The sequence below is a fragment of the Spea bombifrons genome, chromosome 2, assembly GCF_027358695.1.
Source record: "Spea bombifrons isolate aSpeBom1 chromosome 2, aSpeBom1.2.pri, whole genome shotgun sequence".
In the NCBI taxonomy this organism is placed as follows: Eukaryota; Metazoa; Chordata; class Amphibia; order Anura; family Pelobatidae; genus Spea; species Spea bombifrons.
Window position 1 is genome coordinate 93,560,935 of NC_071088.1, and position 19,536 is coordinate 93,580,470.

General features: G+C 39.8%; 1 protein-coding gene across 1 annotated transcript; it reads right to left on the reverse strand.

The window, feature by feature from the left end:
• Positions 1-6,595: 6,595 nt before the first annotated feature.
• On the reverse strand, positions 6,596-19,451 carry TMCO3 (transmembrane and coiled-coil domains 3). The gene is made up of 13 exons (XM_053455223.1): positions 19,151-19,451; positions 17,464-17,997; positions 16,531-16,710; positions 16,191-16,376; positions 15,211-15,339; positions 13,544-13,636; positions 13,071-13,257; positions 12,356-12,473; positions 11,302-11,497; positions 10,652-10,802; positions 9,639-9,718; positions 8,398-8,547; positions 6,596-6,941 (listed from the first exon to the last, which is right to left on the reverse strand). Exons 2-13 carry the CDS (start codon positions 17,911-17,913, stop codon positions 6,828-6,830), a joined length of 2,034 nt encoding a protein of 677 aa, XP_053311198.1. The 5' UTR covers positions 17,914-17,997; positions 19,151-19,451; the 3' UTR covers positions 6,596-6,827.
• Positions 19,452-19,536: the final 85 nt, after the last annotated feature.

Here is a 19,536-nt window from a genome sequence, read left to right on the forward strand (position 1 = left end):
ACGTAACGCAACGTAGCCACGCCTTGCGCCGGCACCGGGAGACTTTCTTCTTCTCTGTTTGGCTGGGAGATATCAGCTTGGAGCTTCATCCGTCCGTCTAGAAGTTGATTGGTTAGAATCAATGTCATTGAAAAGGAAGAGGTGTGAGTTAGGCTACTCGAGCACGAAGTGATGACGTAATTAACCGTCTGCGTTATTTACGAGACAGTGTTAACTCCTTAGATGCTGCAGCGTGGTTTCTGCGTTTTTCATAAAAGTTCAGGCTGCACGGCTATTGTGTATAAACTGTCAGAGAGGGAAACCCTCGGTACTCTGGCATTGAGGTTAATGAGGCAAGCATCATGAGGGGTAACACAGATGTGTTTTGGGGAGGAATACCTCCCAACAGTCCTGGTTTTGGCCCATTTTATAGGCAATGTGGAACATGGGCCTGCTTGGGGAAACCTCTGATGTGACCTGCAGCTCCAGTGAAATTCTCACTTTGCTTCCTCACAATGCAAATGGCTATTAGGTTAAGACAGGCTTGCTGCCCATTTAATTCTACGACTGGTCTTGCCATTCCTTGCCGCACCACCCTAAATGAGTGTTTAGATCTGGACACCTAGAATGTTACTTGCGTGCACTGTGGCGTGCACAGCAAGTAGTCCAAAAGCAACTCTCATGATTCTGATCAGCCGTGTGCCGGTCCATAATTAAGCTTTTTTGGCTACCCAGTGGCCAAATGTGGCTTTACAATAAGCCCTTTAGTCATCCCATACTTAACAGTGCAATATGCCGTTTTATTTTAGGTGTCTTTTGACACTTACAGTTTTTTTATAGGTTGATCGTCGTTGACTGATGAAATAGTAGTAATTGTGAACCGGCTACATTTCAAGAAAATGGAAATGCTTTCATTAAACCCCTTTGGACCCGAGGGCTTTTCATGATCTAAAAAAATATATACAGGGTATGACGGATGTTGACACCTTGGACATGGCCCTTGATGCCGATCTCGGTGTTGCTGAATGCCTCGACATTGAGGCATTACAGCAACACCGTTTAAGCGAAGAAAGTGATAGTAAATCACTTTCTAAGCTTGTTTAATGAAATTATGTGTCAGGCACGTCATTGGCCGTTAAGTGACCATTTTTGCGTGACGTACCTGACCCGTCAATGGATGTTAGAGGGTTAAAATCATAGAAATACATAATACAGAAGTGATAAGATTAAAAGAAATTGTTCTTAAATATGGGGCCAAATTTTCTTTTTTGCAATTTTGCTGAAAATATCTTCTACACTGTAGATACCACAGCTGAACAATGACCCAATTTGTGTTCAGCAACAACTTCTGATTACAGTCATACACCATATATTTTCAAGAGGGCCACAGCTGTGCCTTACATATTACCTTATATTACATAATTTTGAATACCATCGGCTTCACAGGTTTGAAAGTTGTGGGGGGTTTTTAAAAATATTTTTTATTCATAGTGATAGAGCTAAGGAGCGTTTTAAAAAATATGTATTTTTAATATTTTTTCCCCCTTTTTTTGGTTCCCTGTGCAGTATGGCTCGAGATCCCTTTGAGGAACTTTCATACATTTTTTAGGTCATGGTGACATAATTGAGTTCCCAATACGTTATATTTATGTTATTTCCCTTACTTTTTTATAAGAGGAAGAAACCTTTTCCTCACCCTCCTCCTGCTGATCACACTGTCATCCACAAGCAGGGCTCCATAGTTCTGTATTGCTGATCACAATACGTGCAATGGGAGTGAAGTTCTGTTCGGTGTCACTGACACCTACCGGAAGTGAATGCCTGATCGCGCGATCAGACATTCGTTGTATAACAGTGTACTGTTTCTCACAGCAAGCGCCGTTGTAGACAATCGGTCATCAGGAAGCCAACAATGCTGGCTTCTGCCAACAGGAGAGATCAGGCTGGCAATAAAACAGTACGTCCTAATTGCCAGCTTGGCACAGGTTTTTAAGGACGTACTGGTACATTTTAAGGGGCCTAAACAAGTAAAACATGTTGTATTGGTATTTAAAATGAAGAAGAGATAGAATATACCCATCTTATACAGATGGCCTCTGTATTTCTGTGATCTATACGCTAAAGGGAGAGGTTGCAGGAGAGTTGTAGTTTCACCTTCCTCGCTTTGTTGCTCATTACAGAGGGCCAACACTCAGGCATAGGTTTCTCCAGCAAGAAGGGCTGAGCTGGCACTGCATAATGCATAACTCAAGGGGCGAAGAAGGCTCTGATTTAACTGTACATTATACAGGCCAGCCATGCTCTTCCTACAGCAGGAGCTCTCTGGGGATGGCTCTTCATGCATAGTGAAAGGAAGGATTTGAAACCTCATCTTCCTGTAACCCCTACTGGCAATTTTCCCTTCAGTGAATAAATCCAGTAATCCAGAGTTCCTTGACCGTGGGCTTCTGCTGCAGCAGAGGCTTGCCTGGTCTTTTGTAATACATAGATAAAATAGCAAAATGTCTTCACCCATTAAAGTATACATTATACAGGACCAGCTCATCCTTTTGCTAGAGAAACGTGCCAGTGCCGACTTTTTATAATGAATGGTAAATGAGAGAGTTAAAACCTCATCTTTTCCTTTAGTGAATAAACCCCACTATGTTTATACATTCAATTGTGCCAATAAGATAAATAATTCTTCTAGAGGTCATGTAAAATTATACCAATAACAAAAGTTATGGTGGGTAAAGGTGAGGGAAAACCCTTCCACTTAAAATTAAGGGGGTAGTAGAAGCATTGCTTAACACTACTAATGCTAATCTATCTATAATGTGAAATTATACAAATAGCTGTCTATATCACAGGCAGAGAACGTTATTGGAAAAGTACTGATCTCTAACTACTATAACTATTTCTTATACATTTTATGTATGATTCTAAATAAATTCTGTCTTACATACACACAGTATCAACGATGCACTGAAAAAACCCCAATATATAATAATGTATGGATGTAGTAAACTGGATAATTACTGTTGAACAAATCATAGTAAAAATGGCCTGGTCTTTAGCCCTCATAGTTAAGGGGGTGAGGGGTTAAGACAGAAGGACTAGTTAGAATTAAAGTTGAAACTAGAATATATGCAGTGGTCAAAAACCATAACTTGTTTGTGCTAGTTAGCATATAAATATTCCATAGAAGAACAATAAAAAAGGAAACCAACCCAGTGGTAGAAGTTTTGGCATCCATCAAAGTAACTGCATTGCCCATATAACAGTGCATTTTTATTAAGGATAGACTGGACAGAGCTTATGGGCTGCTGCTCTGTATTATTACTGTTACAATGAGGAGGTTGTACAAAAAAAACTCATATATATATACCGTAGTATATATTTTAACAGTAACACAACCCTAGGCTGCCCTACTCTTGCAATCTTTCTGTTTTACAAATGAGTAATTCCTCAGAATTGTAGTGTGTTTAACGTGTAAAAGGTACTATACTATACACCCATCATATACATGCAGATATTATCATTTGCTTCATGAGGTTATCAATACACAAACACATGGCTCGGGTGTGGTTACATGTCTTTTTGGCAGTTAATTGCAACTTGCTTCTTTTTAATCAAGAGCACATTGTAAGGACACGGAACATGGGGAGCTGGTACGCTCCATGGACTCAATTCAATGACTCTCCTCAAACTCAATATGTTTTAACTGCATGCTTGTTTTGATATTCATTTCCACGACTAAACTCCAAATTTATAAGGAATGGAACCATGAAATGACACTTCCTTTTTCAGTTTCTGAGCAGCCACGATATATACCTTTTCATGGAGATTATGAAGAGGCAATCCCGGTTAGTTTCTGCAGTAGGGAAGAGCTTGGCTGGCCCTGTATAATGCTTAGTTAAAGCATTATGTCTTTAAAGTCTCCACACACATTGAAGACAGAGATAATCTACCTTTTTTGTGGCCAATGCCCATAGATTGAAGTGGATGAAGGACACGTCTGCACATTTCTCAACATTGGGGGGTCAAGAAGTAGTCAGTAGCCTATAAGGTTAGTGGCTTCTTCCATCTTAAAGAATCTCATGGACTGGAAAGCTCATTCTGACACCCAAACTCACAATGTGAGAAGACTAAGTTGCTTCTACCAGCCTCTGTGGCTTGCTGGGTACACTGGATATAGTAATTTGGTAAAATAAAAATCTGCTACAAGCAGTGGTTGCAAGGCAAGATACAATACTTTGTGTCTCCAAACAATGGGGTTCTACTCCATTGTTTCCTTGTTCCAGACTAGTGGTAGACTTTGAAGATGGAAAACCTTCCCCTTGTTCTCACCCTCGTAACCCTATCTTCTGATCATACCATAATTAGGATGCAGGTGACAAGACAGAGCCAGGATTTCCCAGGGGGCTCTTACGCTAAGGATTTCAGTAAACCCTCATTTTAATTGCAATTTAATGTTTCAACAATTCTAGCTGCACTGCTGGTGATCAAGCCAAGATATCCCAAAACCTCTGGCCGAGATGCAGCCTTGATTATTGGGTGCCCACTTCTAGGGATAGTAGCCACGATATCCCATTTAGAAACAGTCTAATGTGGACTAATGAATATGTAAACTCTTTTAGCTTACTTTGTAACTCTTTCCAGCTTCATGCAAATCAACATTTCTTGATTGTAGGTCTAAGATTTCTTAATTGTGAGGCTCGGTTTAAATCAGCAGATGCTTCTTGAGAACAGCAAAAGTAGCTCTATAACAAACCACCAATTCCGGTTCATCGAGTGGACTTCAGGTTTGCTAACTCCCGACTCCAATTTGCTTTTGCTGAAGTGATTGGCCTAGGGGTTCACATACGTTTATAAACTAACACTGTGAATGTTTGAATTATGTATTCAATATAGACAAGAACAATATGGTAATTTGTGTGTTATTAACCCCTTCAATCCCCTATAGACGTACCGGGACGTCCAAAAAACGCCCACAAAGAAACCCCTATGGACGTCCCGGTACGTCCAGCCCTTCATGCAGCGTCAGGGACACATCCCTGCCATTGCACGGGAGACCAGGCTGTCGTTTGACTTCACTGACAGCAGAAGCCGGCTTTGCCCCCCCAGGGCAAATTGTGACCAGTCTGGATAGCGGTCACAAGTGCTGTACCAAGAGATTTTGCCTCACGAAAAAATGGTGGTTCCTGTGAAAACCCCCCCCAAAACTAACAAGTTCCCAACAGGGTCTCACCACACCTTCCTGAGAACTCTACACTACAGGTACTGCATTCAGCCATTCAAGTCAATGGAGCCCAGCTTTCTTAACACAAAAATATTAGTAAAATACATTTTAAAAAAAAAAGTTTACAAAAATATAAAAAAACCGTCCAAAAATATATAAAAACTTTTTTTACGTATTTTTATGAGCAAGTCTGTATCTTCACAAAAATCCTGTCATGGAAAGAGTTTCAGGGACAACATTTTTTGCCCATTGGATCAGTTAAAATAAAAAATAAGGCAGTGGAAGTAGTGTTCTTTGGTGCAGAAATATGATACCAAAAAAATTAAAATAAAAAAACTTACCAAAGTATTGTTACAGATGTAAACACAAGCATAGTCGCAGAAGCAGTGTGTATAGATTAGCATTTATTTTGTCTCTTCCCCAAAGCTCTAATACATGTTACTTCCCAACCCAAGCACAACACAGACACACTTTATACACATTTCTATATATCTATGAACAGGTTTCTGTGTTTAATTTAGGACATTGCAGAGGCTGGTATACTGGATTAAAAAAGTTAGAGTTCGGGAACAGTTTGTTTAAAAAAATAAAAAAGTAAACCTCTTTACATCTATGTCCTCTGGTCTGAGAGTTAACTATAGCAGCATTTCAACAAAAAACTTCTGCATCAACTGTGCACATACACTTTTGTTGTCCCCTTTGGTCTCCACGGACATAACTGAATTTGTTAACAGTCAGTACGATATATATATAAAAAAATAAAACAGTACAATTGGTACTTTGTGCAACAATAGGAGTATTGTCCCTATATTTAAAAGAATTAACAGAAAATAAAACAACATTTTGATACGTTCACCCACTGCAATAGTTGCGAAGCGCTGCTTATAACAATAATGTCTACAGAACTGAACTGTATAGAAGTAACGAGGCAGCCCCTATCTCACCTCCTACAGAGAACGCAAAAAAAAAAGTGATGAGACGATCTCACAATGTGTAGAGGTACTGTTTATGGTTTTCCTTCACCTAAAATAAATCAGTCTGTGAACTTTAAAAATGTACATGGTAGATATTTATTGCAGATAATTTCAATTCTCCAGCTCCCTAATGCCTCGTTAGACACATTGACGATGTTTAGTCAGGGTATGCACCAGAGACAGTCCACAGATAACCGCATTTACATAAGTGCACCGTCACCTACTGACTCTGCCAATGCCATGACGAGTGCAGAAAATTACAGACTGTAATTATGCCAAAAAAAAAGTAAATGGCATTTTGATAAAAAGGCACATTGGGGAAAAGTTTTCAAGGCTGTCTTCAGGATGTAATATTCTATGCAGGAAATAAGTAAAATATATATATATATATATATATATATATATATATATATATATATAGATAGTGTCACGGGCCATGGCCTAGAACTGAAATTGTGAGCATTTCCAATGGTTTTTGAAAGCATCAACCTAAACCAGTTCTGCTTTCTTTTGTGCTGGAAGAAAAATAAGATCTCACTGGCGTGCACAGTTCTTCCATGAGAGAAGGTATACTAATACACTGAAGATGGGCACGACATTGAAAAAGAACAAGGAACAGTCCTTTCACCATTCGTCTCCAATAGAGGCTTTACTCAGGTGATCACTCGTTTCTCTGGCCTTGGAACGTACCTGGTGATAGCTACTCTCCAAAGAGCAGGTGCTAGCAAAAGGCTTAATGTTGTCACACTCAGGATGAGTAAGTAGACCTGAAATAATAATAAAATATTGTCATGTCTGAACATTAGACACAAAACAATCATACAAATCCCAGGCCCAGTTTTAGAAGCTCATATGTAGAGATTATATATACCGTATTTGCTCAATTATAAGACGAGGTTTTTTCCAGAGCAAATGCTCTGAAAAATACCCCTCGTCTTATAATCAGGGTCGTCTTATAATCAGACCTCAAATAGGTCTGATTATGAGACTAAGATCCAGATCCCCCGCAGCGATGCAGGGGACCTGGATCCTCCTGTGTTAACCCCCCCCCCCAACTTACCGGTGCTTCTGAGTCCCCGGTGCTTAGTCCGGGCTGCGTGTAGAGCTCTACACGATACAATCGCGTAGAGCTCTACACGCTTCCCGGACTAAGCACTGGGGACCCAGATGCAGGGGACCTAGATCCTCCTGTGTTAAACCCCCCCCCCAACTTACCGGTGCTTCTGAGTCCCCCGTGCTTAGTCCGGGCTGCGTGTAGAGCTCTACGCGATACAATCGCGTAGAGCTCTACATGCTGCCCGGACTAAGCACCGGGGTCTCAGATGCAGGGGACCTGGACCCTCCTGTGTTATGCGCCCCCCCCAACTCAGAAGCACCGGTAAGTTTGGAGGAGGGAGGGGGAGTGTTAAATGGGGGGTGTAAGGCATTTCTGGAAGCAGAGTGCTCTGTGAAATGCCTTTTAACCCCTTTAATGCCACTCTGCCTCCTGAAATGCCTTTTACCTCCCTTTTATGCCACTCTGCCCCATAATATGCCTTTTAACCCCCTAAATGCCAGAGTGGCATATAGGGGTATAAGGCATTTCTGGGGCAGAGTGGCAAGCCTGGGGGCAGATGTGCATAACTGGGGGGGGCAGGTTGAAAAAAAAAAAAAAAAGGAAATAAAAAAACAAAATATTTTTCTCAATCATAGCTTTTATTAACAAACAATTGTTCACATAGTTTACATGAATTAACATTTACTGGTAAAACTTTTTTCCTACAGGGTCGTCTTATATTCAGGCTTTTTCTTTTTTTCATAAGTTAATATTCAGATTTTGGGGGGTCGTCTTATAATCAGGGTCGTCTTATAATCGAGCAAATACGGTATATATATATATATTATATATATATATATATATCCCAAATTAATTCGCTCAGTTTGTATGGGAGATCTGCTTATATTTGTATTGATTAAGTGACAAAGGTAATAGAACAATCTGCATTTGTACTAGGTTTAACCATTCTAAAATGTTTAGCAGGCAGCCAACTATTTTTAGTTTTTAAATACAAATAGTTGAAGAAAAAAAAATGAATCCTTAATGCCTAAAACGGCACTTTTTCCCCACAATATTTACATAGTAGTTCACCAACCATTCATCTAAAAATACTCTTGCTTAAGAAACCCTCTCTGATCTAGATGATGTGCACCCTCATACACATGAAGCATGAAATCTTGACTTACCTCTCGGGAAATGATCCCTGCTCTGCGAGCTCTGCTGCCCAGAACAAAGGAGAACTCGCTGACCTGCGCCAGACCTGCAGACACAATCCATTTGATGTACTGGCTGCTTTTGGGCAGAATCAATGACAGTACAAGCACAGCAAGGACAAACTGGCAAAAAAAAAAGAAATACTGTCATCATCTTTATATACGTACTTTTGCTACTGCAAAGCAATCAACTTTCTCAGTGACAATGGCGTTACCTCACTTTGTAGGTACCTCAAAAAGTCGACAAGGTTTATGCATTACACATTAGTATGTGGCATGTCTAAGCATCACGGATGTACAGTGAGCTACTTTCTAGGTAGCTCAATATTTTATCCGTGAATCTCTTGGTTTTATATTAGTATCGATCCTGGACATTATTACTTTTGTACCTTTGCATACAATCTACAATTCTGTAAAGTCACTCCACAGTAAAAAATAAATAAAAAGAAAAAAAGATTCCTACCTAAAAACGTGCTCTTACAAATACTCAGCAACTGCAGCATAATACAAAGGGTATAGGCACAGAGTTTCTATATACAGATATCAAATACATGATAAAAAAAAATTTTTACGAATCAGGGCTCCACAAAACCTGGGCCAAGTTGCCATGGCGACTAGAAACCACTTCCTGGCGCCCAGGATTTTGCAGGGCTGCAATCATGAAAGTGGTGTAGCGGGTGCTGAAAGCCACCCAGTGGGGTCACATAATGCATGCTACGTGACATCACTGGGTGCCTCACGTCACTCGCTTCATCGCACACCCGCAGGAAGCCATAGCATGCTGGCTCCTAGATCCAAAACCAAATTTGTTGACCCCCACCTATGAATGATGCTTATACAATATTAAATGAATACTGCAGTCAATTTTGTCACAGACTGGTTCAGACAGTCATTCAGTCTTCAGTTACTGGACTAAGAAAATGAGACTTCTGTCTCATTTAAGCCCTCTCACAGCTAACTATACTGGAAGCAGAGAGTATACTCCTGTATGCTTTTGGAAGAGTAAAGCAAAGATATTTTTGGGGATATCGCCTATAATGCTCAGCTATCTACCTGCATACCGCTCTTACTTCGGGAGAATGCATGACTATAATGGGAGCTGCTGGCTACTGTGCCTATTACAGTGCTTAAGCCCTAGTAATTACTTTAAACATAATTATGTAAGCGTTTATCCTGCACAGCACGGTTTTATTATTTTCCAAATATAAACATACCTTCATTATCACCAGTGAAAACGTCAGGGACAACAGGATTGTTAACTCATAAATTACGAATGTTGGAAACACATGAAGCCCTGTAAAAAAGGTGGATAAGGAAAGAGGTTAATAATACAGAAAGCTTTTACTAACTTAACCCCTTTTGTTGTAGTTTATTTTCAAAATGTTGAATTTTTTTTTTGTTATTTATTATATTTTACTGATCAGAGTGATCAGTAAGCAGGGCTCCACCGCTGAACGCAGTACCTGTGATTAGCTTGCAGTGGGAGCTCAGAGGTCTCAGGTAGTCAGGACAGACCCTCTGAGAAACTTGTATGTTGACGGTTTCTGGCCAGCAGAAGAGTGCTGCCTTTCAATATGTGGACTCAGATCGCTCCAGAGAGATCACACCTCGTCCTTAATTGTCATTAATGGGATGCTTTTGACACAAAGCAGCTAAAGGGACAGTCTACTTCCCTAAATGCCCTCATCATACATTAATGCATAATAAAGTATTTAGTAATGAGGGCTGGAGTGTAATTTTAATTCCACCATTCTACTGGTAGTACCAAATAAAAGTGTATTCAGTGAGGCCTCTTTAAAAGCACATTTCTCCGTAAAATGGACAGCTGGAGTAAATTAAGTTACCGTACATACCATGGAGCGCGAGCTGTGTCATGTGACCCCCACCGTCCGCTATCCTTTTATTATTTTCAAATGTTTCACATATCTATTAACATTAACATAGAAAATAGTGGACTACGTATATATTTTCAGTGGGAGAGTGGGCTTCGGGCCTTCTAGCCTGTAAAATGTTTACTTAAAAATTAATTTATTTTGACAAAACCTCACCTAAAGACCAGTAAGCTTTAATGAGATGTAGATTAAAAATGAAGGCATTTGTGTCAAACCCCAGCACCGTTTCAAAAATGTGGTTCTTATCTGCCATAAGGGAATTTATGTTTTTATTTTGTTCTACTAACTCCATAAGAAACCATTTGGTGTCTATTTCTTCAGTTCAAGTTGATTACCTATAGACGCAAAGAAAATAATAGCCAAGAAATCTCGTATAGGCTCGATGCATGACATGATTTCTTCTGTGACCATGTGCCCTTGAGAAGATACAAGAGCCCCAGCTAAGAAACACCCCAGTTCCATAGACACATCCAGAAGTTCTGTCAGCTGCAAGAAAACACAAAAATATATACAGTTAAGACACCTCATGTTACAAAGAATCTGACAATTAGGAGGAAGAAGCGAGTCTTTCAGCAAAGTTTAAAAATAAACAAAACAAACATGCATAAGTTAGGTAATGAGACAATAACGAGGCCCTGGGAAAAGCCACCACTGACCAGTGCTGTAACGTATTGTGGAAACCCCCAAAAACAATATTAAACTTAATGTATAATGCAGTAATGTGTATATGTGTATGTATGTATGGGTGTGAGGCTGTAGCCTTATAACCAGATTGACAGGGACAGGGGGGCAGGAATTTTATTCTGCCCTGGGCGACCATAACTCGACATACAACGATGCACTGGCAGACAGGCACACTCACTCTTTTCTAACATTGCCAGCACTTTTAACAAAATAGTTTTCATTCATACATGATTTTATCTTGAAAATAAACATCCAGTGAAAACGTAAAATGGCAAGAAAACATGAAAGAGCTTCAAATTACCGTTAGCATGAGAAAGACAAACGCAGAGATCCCCATGACAAGAATTTCCTTGTTACCCTTGCTTTCCGTATGCAGCTTGCGATAATACGGACCGATCAGATAGGTCTTCATTATGACGCAGATGAGAAAAGCAGCCACCAAGGAAAACAGAATTTGCCCGATCAGGGCTAAAATTCTAAACGCTTCCAGGACAGCACTATGAATGGCAAAATAAATAAAGATTTTATTAGTTATGTATACGAGTATTTACCCTTACCACTGCTGTATAGGTTGCATTCAAGTGACATAATAGAATGCTATATTTACAGTTATTCAAATAGGTTAAGAAAAACAATCATTGTTAGAAACCTTTGAAAACAGTTTATATAAAAGGCAACAAACACATTTTAATGGCCTTTTAATATACCTCAAATTGGTCCTTAACTTATACAGCATAGACTCAAGCTTATCGCATGCATTTATAATGGCGCAAGCGAGTGTTAACTGGGTTCTCAACCCTGTTCTCAAATCGCTGGGGACCTTTTTACACAATTAAAACTAATATTGTATTAATCTCAACTACTTTTGCTGGGAGGCTGTTCCACTTACCTACGACACACTTCGTAAAATAAAATCATAGGTGCCACAGGAAGCTGAAGAAGAGGGTTTTTGTGACATCCCCACCTTGCTCATTGTCCAGAATGTAATAGGTTGCACCTACTTTGATCCAAATTACAATAATTTTTGCTAAGGTACTCAGCAGTAGCGGTACTTTTTTTTTTCTCTCTTTAAATTCTGAATGTATGCAGAATGTAAGAACGTGCAATAAAACAATTAGAGGTGGAAAAGATGGTGTATCCATGTTTCCTTACACAGTTCTTCATATTACAGCATTTATCAACAGTCTCTTACCCTGGAAGGTTCACATGGGACTCCTAACAACGTGAAAACAAAAACCGATATTCAACACAGCGATATTTTGGTATTATTTGCATTATATTTAGTGGAATACTTTGCTTTCTTACAGCAAATTGCATTTGAAAGAAAATATTTCCGTAAGAAGATGTAGCGTTACCTGGAATAATTGTTGCCTCCTGCTTGCATTAGCGTTGGCATAACTGCAATGAACAAGCTGAGCTGAACATCTTGCATCACCAGCATGCCAAGCAGTACGCTGCTATAGTCAATCTCACCTGGACAAAACAGAAGAAGATTGGATCTAGACCTAATAATGCTCTCTTTTTCCCCAACAAATTAAGATTAAAGTAAATTTAAAACCTAGAGAAAATCTGTAGCTGTCTGTATCGGCTTTCTAAGGATCAACTTTGTGCTTGTGTTGCATGTCCTGCTCTTCTGTGAATGTGATGCTTTTACTTATGTGTGTTTCCATTCACTACACACCACCTTATCTTATCCTTTCTCTTCCTCTCTCTCATGAAGTGGGCACCACGAGGTCTATATTTTTTAATGAAGAATTTGTATGCAAGTTTTTAACAGCCCCATATAAATGTACAGCATTGTACAATTTGTTGGCGCTTACTAAATAAAGGATGATAATAATAATGGCGTTATTTATCCACTAGGGAATGAGCTTAAAAAATATCAAGGTGCTGCATTTTGAACATTTCTATCCAAATGGTGGCTTGTCAGGTCTTTATACGACCCCAAACAGAAAACGCCATTTTACACGGCCATGCAGTCTATTCTTCCCAATGCTCTATAGCACGTCCACATAAACAGACATTGGACAACAACGCCTCACGTAATTGACCAGTACTTAACATACATACCATCTTTATCACCACGAGACCCGCCGGCAAGGAATCTGGACACTAAAGGTGTACTTGACAAAGACAAGCAAGTAGAAATAAAGACGCTCTGTGTTGGTCTGATCTGCAGGAAGTGACCCCACAGCAAACCAAATGCAATCATAAGGACTGTCATAAAGCATGGTCCTTGGACAGCAATTTTCCATACCTAAAAACAAACATGACAAGCATGGTGGGTCAATGTTTAATCTGGTCTCCAGCATATCCAGAAGAATCAGCCTGAAATAGTATCCACCCAGCTTACTCTCAACTCAAGTACCACCTGTACCTTCTTAATATAATGAGTACCAAGGATGGACAACCCCTTCTGTGCAGTTTTATGTTCATTTCAAAGAATACTTTAATATCAAAAGCGTACCTTCTAAGCATTCTTATCACTTTCTTATTCTCGCATGCAGAAGATAAAAAAAAAAAAACCCTGGAATCAGACTTACCTTTCTGAGCCTTTCAGGAGAGAACTCCAAACCAACAAGAAATAGAGTAAAGAAGACACCAAACTCCCCCAAGGTCTCCACTTGGACAATGGACTGCAAAGACATAATGGACCAACAGAATGATTTACCAGGCATTTAAACTGTATATAGGCTAGCACATTTCTCTAATCACATGAAACATGAGCATTAAAAGGTCTCTAGCATTGCACTATAATTAACATCCAACAGATTGCAATCTCCATATTGCATTTACTTCTTGTGAACAGGGACGTTCTTTGGAAACCATAATATATGTTCGCCCATCGTTTAGCATAAAATACAAACAAATAATAAAGAAAATATTATTCTTTGATAACCAATACAAATCGCCCCACTAGCCTAAAACTAACCCCTCAACATGAGAAACTGCAATGACCCCAGAATTATATAGTGATCACAACAGATCCAATTATCCTAAGAGATTAAAGAATTTATTATGTTGAGTATACCGTATTGGCTCGCATATAGGCCGCCCCCTAAAAGTTTGGTGCTTTTTTTAAAGAAAAAGTTTTTTTCTTTAAAAAAGCACCAAAAAAACATGCTGCCACTCTGTCTCCCCCCCCCGAGATATGCTGCCACTCTCCCCCCCGAGATATGCTGCCACTGTCCTCCTCCCCCACCCCGAAATATGCTGCCACTGTCCTCCTCCTCCCCCCGAGATATGCTGCCACTAGCCTCTCCCCCCCCCAACTTACCAGAGCAGACTCCCGGGTGTCTTGCGGGGCCGGCGGGGGACATCTACGCAATACGCGCATACAACTTCCGGTGCCGGAACTCAGCGGATGTGCCGGCACCGGAAGTTGTATACGCGTATTGCGTAGACGTCCCCCGCCGGCCCGCAAGACACCCGAGAGTCTTCTCTGGTAAGTCTTGGGGGCAGAGGAAAAACGCATCGTGCGGACGGTCAGCCGGTGACAACCTCCCGTGCCGGCGCCCCCCCCGTGGAAAGTGCTGGCAGGGGAGGCTGTCTGAGCACATCCGAGAGTAGGATGCAGGTCCCCTGCACCGCTGCGGGGGATCTGTATCCTAACCCCGCTGCCTGCCCGGCGCCCGGGACTGCATGTCCCGGTCGTCGGGCGCTAGACCCCGAATATAGGCCACACCCCCACTTTAAAGACTTAAAGTGGGGGAAAAAAGTGCGGCCTATATTCGAGCCAATACGGTATTTTGGACTAGATTAAGGTGAGGGAGAGGGAGATTGAACATTTGCAAGCACACAATGATCTCAATGCTTGTGATCACACAAAAAGGGGCAGATGCAATGGGAACCAGCCACTCAATTAACCCCTTAAGGACAATGGGCGGTCCCAAAACCCATTGAAAACAATGCATTTTGAGCCCGTACATGTACGTGCTTTGTCATTAAGGGGTTAAAAGCTAAACTTTCCATGCAGTCACGATGGATGTATTCTGACCCAAAAATCATTACAAAATAGCACTTCACTAGAGATGCCAAAAGTGTTATTTAGTTAGACAGAAATAAGGCAGGTTGAGATAATTTGTAGGAAATCCGGCCAACTGTGCTTTCCACGGGATCCTGGTATTCAATAATTTATCTTTGTCCCTCATAGAACACAACTGAAATAGAGACAAATGAATAGTTTGATAGCAAATACACATTTTCTTACCTTTATGCTATTTAATCCAGAGGGCCCCAGAAGAACTCCACAAATGATGTAGCCAAACATTGTTGGCAGTCCTATTATCGTACACATCCATCCACAGGGCAGCGACAACATAACAATAGTCACAATGTCCTAAAAAGCAAACATTACATTACAGTTAATATACACAAGTGGCATTTTTGCGTTTTCATACAACAGTATTGTGTTACAGTGATCGCTGGTGTATGAGATAAAACTGCATAATCTTAACATATTTTCTTGTAAAACAACATTAATGGCAATAATAATAATCTGCAGGCCTAGAGGCTGCCATCGTTGTCTGTCATGTGATATTGCGGGTGACCTTCCATGCTCCAACACAACACTAAGCTGATCCTTTACGGTACTGCTAATGAAGACTGTTCCTATATATTATAATTATTATTTATTGTTTTATATAGCGCCATCAAATTCCGTAGCACTTTAGTTAGTTAAAGTTTGTCCAACTAGTGATTAAGACTGAGCCATTCTTTCATTTACCACAGGATGTTGATAAGGAGTCAGGGTGTTCATCAAGTAGATTAGGTTAATAATAATAAAAATAATAAAAAAAAAACATACAAATTGCTGTCTCAAAGCATAATGCAAAAACTAAAACTGTTTACAATAAATGTAAAAAAAAAAAATCATTTTTAGAAACGTATTTAACCTGAAACTAGTATAAAATAAATAAATAAATAGGTAACAGACTACACACTTCCCATGAAATTTGTGACTTTTTTAGCACAAGCTTTCAAGTCCCTCTTTTTAATCACTGAACCTTTAGATGAAATGCACTTGCATCACAAAAACCACACACTTACAAATACTTCGAGTCAGCAGGCAGTCTCTTGTTGGTTTTATTATTTTAAATACTGGCACAAGTTAGTAAGTTCTTCTGTTTTTTGTTATAAAGTTTCATCAGCCATTTAAACTGAAATAGAGTATAATTGCACAAGGATTACCTTGATAAAGTGGTGGTCAGCCCGGGGGATGGTCGAATCTCTTGGTTTTGTCAATATATACTGGTTATTCTGAGAATCAATGAGCATACTGAGCCCCAAATCATCCTCCACATGATGCTCGGAAGAATTCCTTTTTACATCATCTTCTTCCACTCTTAGAACAGCTTCTACATTTACTCCTCTTACCTACCGAAGCATACAGTGCATGTGTGAGAACATGTAAGAAAGCACCGTGCTTACTGCAATACATCTGTAAAAGTCCTGAACCGTTAACAGTTAATACAAGTATAAATGTTTCACATGCTCCCTTATTTGAAAACCAATCCATCTCTATGCTTACAGACTTATTGTCATCAAACGCGTGGTCTTCTATTTCTTCTTCCAGCCGATCCGCAGCTTTCCGGACTTCCTCAAGGATGGCATCGAGGATTGAAAGGCTCTTGTTCTGGTGCTGTATGTTCTTCAGAGCTTCGACTTGATGCTTCTCAGCTGCCAGAAGTTCCACATATTCTTTCTCTTCCTATGAAAAACTAAAATTAATCCTAGACAATGGCGATCGGGAAATAGATATTTATTTATACTACCGTAGAGGATCATCGTGTTGGTAGAGCATTTCCAAACTATCTCCCTGGTGGCTGGATTTTTTAATATATTTAAATTTTATTAATTGAATATCGGACTAGTGTGTATCAGCTGAGAGTTACTACTACATACCAACTAAGATCACTCAGTTAACCATCCCCTACTTTTGGATTATACGTTAGCCACGATCGTCTTCCACCTTTTTACAGCTTTACTTTTCATCAAGTAAAAGGCTTACTGTTTTGGGGACAAATCTACTGCACAAGGTTTGCCATCGTAACCAACTTCAAACAGAGTGAAAGTTCCTTTTGTTCTTTTATACTACGAGAGAGTGCTCTCTCCCTTTTACTGGTATAATGGATATAGAAAATCTTTAACTGCAATTTTAAAGGCATATATTTAGAGGATTATTTTAATCTTTTTTAGATTTTTATTTGATTTTATATGTATTAATAATAATAATAATAAATAATATTATACTAATAAAATTATTTTAATATAGTGCATCTCTCCGTATATAGTGTTTTAATACATAATTTTTTTTTTTATTATTTATTTATTTTTTTAATTAGACTAAAATGTACCTTTACTCTTATAACATATTTAGTTATCAGGCGCACTTACACTACATTCACATTCTATTTTTACCTACGCAGACCTTTAAATTCTAAACAAAATATAAATTGCTAACCTTGATGGCTGCTTCTCTTAAGGCTTCCAGACGCTGCCTGCTACTTTCCTTCATGTTGACTACATCTTTGTAATCGCCTTGCAAAGCTCGCCTCAGTCCATGAACAGCTTGAAATACAGAGTTTTCGCTCTCATTCAACTCTTTCTGGAAAATTTCAAACGTGTGAACCTGAAACAGCTTCTCTGCAGGCGACAGCGCAGGGTCTTTCTCCACCGCCCTGATGGCATTCTTCAGTTTGTTGAGGACTACATGCTTCTGGTGAAGGAGACCAGACAGTTTCCTACAGTTGTTCAGAAGCCACTCCTTGCGTTGGCTGGCGGTGGCTCCCTTTCCACGATGCAACTTTATGGCATGCTTTGCTACTCCATCGTGGTCTGCAGACTGTGCTCCATAGAACAGCAGCTGAAGAGATATGATCCACAAGATCCAGGACCGCATAGCTCTCATCATCAGGGCAAAGCTATCGGTAAAACATGGAGTCTTCAGCGGCCCCCGTCTTCCTCATGGTCATGGCCCAAAGTTCTCAAACACATTCTGGAAAGCAAAAATCCATTGTTAAATAGTCATTTGTTAAGGATCCTACCCATAACTAAAATATCAAATAAAGCTTAATGGCAGCAGAGAAACAATACAGTTCAGGTACAGATGACAATGCAGGCGGTGTTCACTGACCTGTTAAAAAAAAAGGAACCCAACAATAAACCTCTTTTCAAATTCGATTTAAGAACAATGATCATGTAAGTGTTCCAGCAGAACGCTTAGGTGAATGCTTTGGCCCAACCCAGAGTAATATAATGTAACAGGTGCAACGTTCCTGACAGCAGCCAAATGAGATAAGAGCTGAAAGCCATTAAATTACAAGCAGTACAATGAGAGGTAACACATGTTGACAGAATGGCATGAAGAAAGAATGGCTATTCAAATTGTTTTAAGCAAATCATTCTTTACATTGTATGGAGAGGAAAAGGTGCCCAACAACATAGTGTATGTCTATTAATCCAACTACTTCCCCAGATGTGTAGCAAGAGAAAGATACATACTAATATATATATATACACCGTATATATATATATATATATATATATATATATCAGACATGCAAGAAAAGGTATCCATTCTAAGAATGATTTTGCAGTATCTGTATCTATACTAAGCCAAAAATTAAAGAAATAAAAAGAAACATGCGCACGCACACCTTACACTGTCTCTCTCATTATATATCATTATATATATATGTATGTATACATACATACATACAACCTATGTACATATATTTTTTCAGCCCAGAGTTTCAGATCAAGATTAAACTTTTTTTTAAACTTTTCACAATGTTAAACTCAAACCCACCAAACAAACATGATCTCCGATCCCCTACTTCCTCATGTCTGAACATCCTGGTGTTTATAGCACAGGGACAGATAATACACAGCTGTTGATAAAAGGCTACAACATATTTGCATTGTTACATGGTAGCTGCTAATGTTATTCGTTATTGCTTATGTTGTCTCTAGTGTGTAGCAGCTATAATAATAATAACCCATCGCAGGCATGCATCGATCTTGGCGTGTCTACCGTGGTTATGGAGTGGGGAAGCATAGGGTTAAAGCAGTTTTGCTGTTATACGGTCTATATTGAAATCTGTAAAAAGAGAAGGTACGATTTGTCAGTAGGGTAAAGAAGCTCACACCTGTGATACGAGCCCCACTGCCGGCGAAATGTGCATCGAGTCTGCACACGAAGCCGTCAGTGATCCCAGACAGGCTCTTGGAAACGGCAACTCCTTCCTGATCGCCTCATTATCCCTCCTCGGGGCGGCTGCTATAGAAGCACTGCCAGCATCAGCAGGTAATACACATCGCAGGGAAGAGCCCTCATGACAGAGTACTAAGCACTACTTGGTACGGCACTGCGCCCTACCAGTTTGTCTTGGGAATATCTGTCTCTGTGTCTTCAGTGAAGAAATACTGTAACAGCGGCCATGTTTCTGAAGACCAGTATTCGACTGCACTTAAGCGGACTGGCTTCGCCTAAACGGCTCGTAAAGTGAAGACAACGCGATGTAAGAGTATAGTC

Coding starts and splice junctions, on each gene's coding strand:
- TMCO3 (XM_053455223.1), bottom strand. CDS start 17,913: ATGATGAGAGCTATGCGGTCCTGGATCTTGTGGATCATATCTCTTCAG. Junction 16,377..16,530: donor CGTTTGATGACAATAAGTCT/GTAAGCATAGAG, acceptor ATGCTTCGGTAG/GTAAGAGGAGTAAATGTAGA. Junction 12,474..13,070: donor GTCTCGTGGTGATAAAGATG/GTATGTATGTTA, acceptor TGTTTTGTCCAG/GTGAGATTGACTATAGCAGC.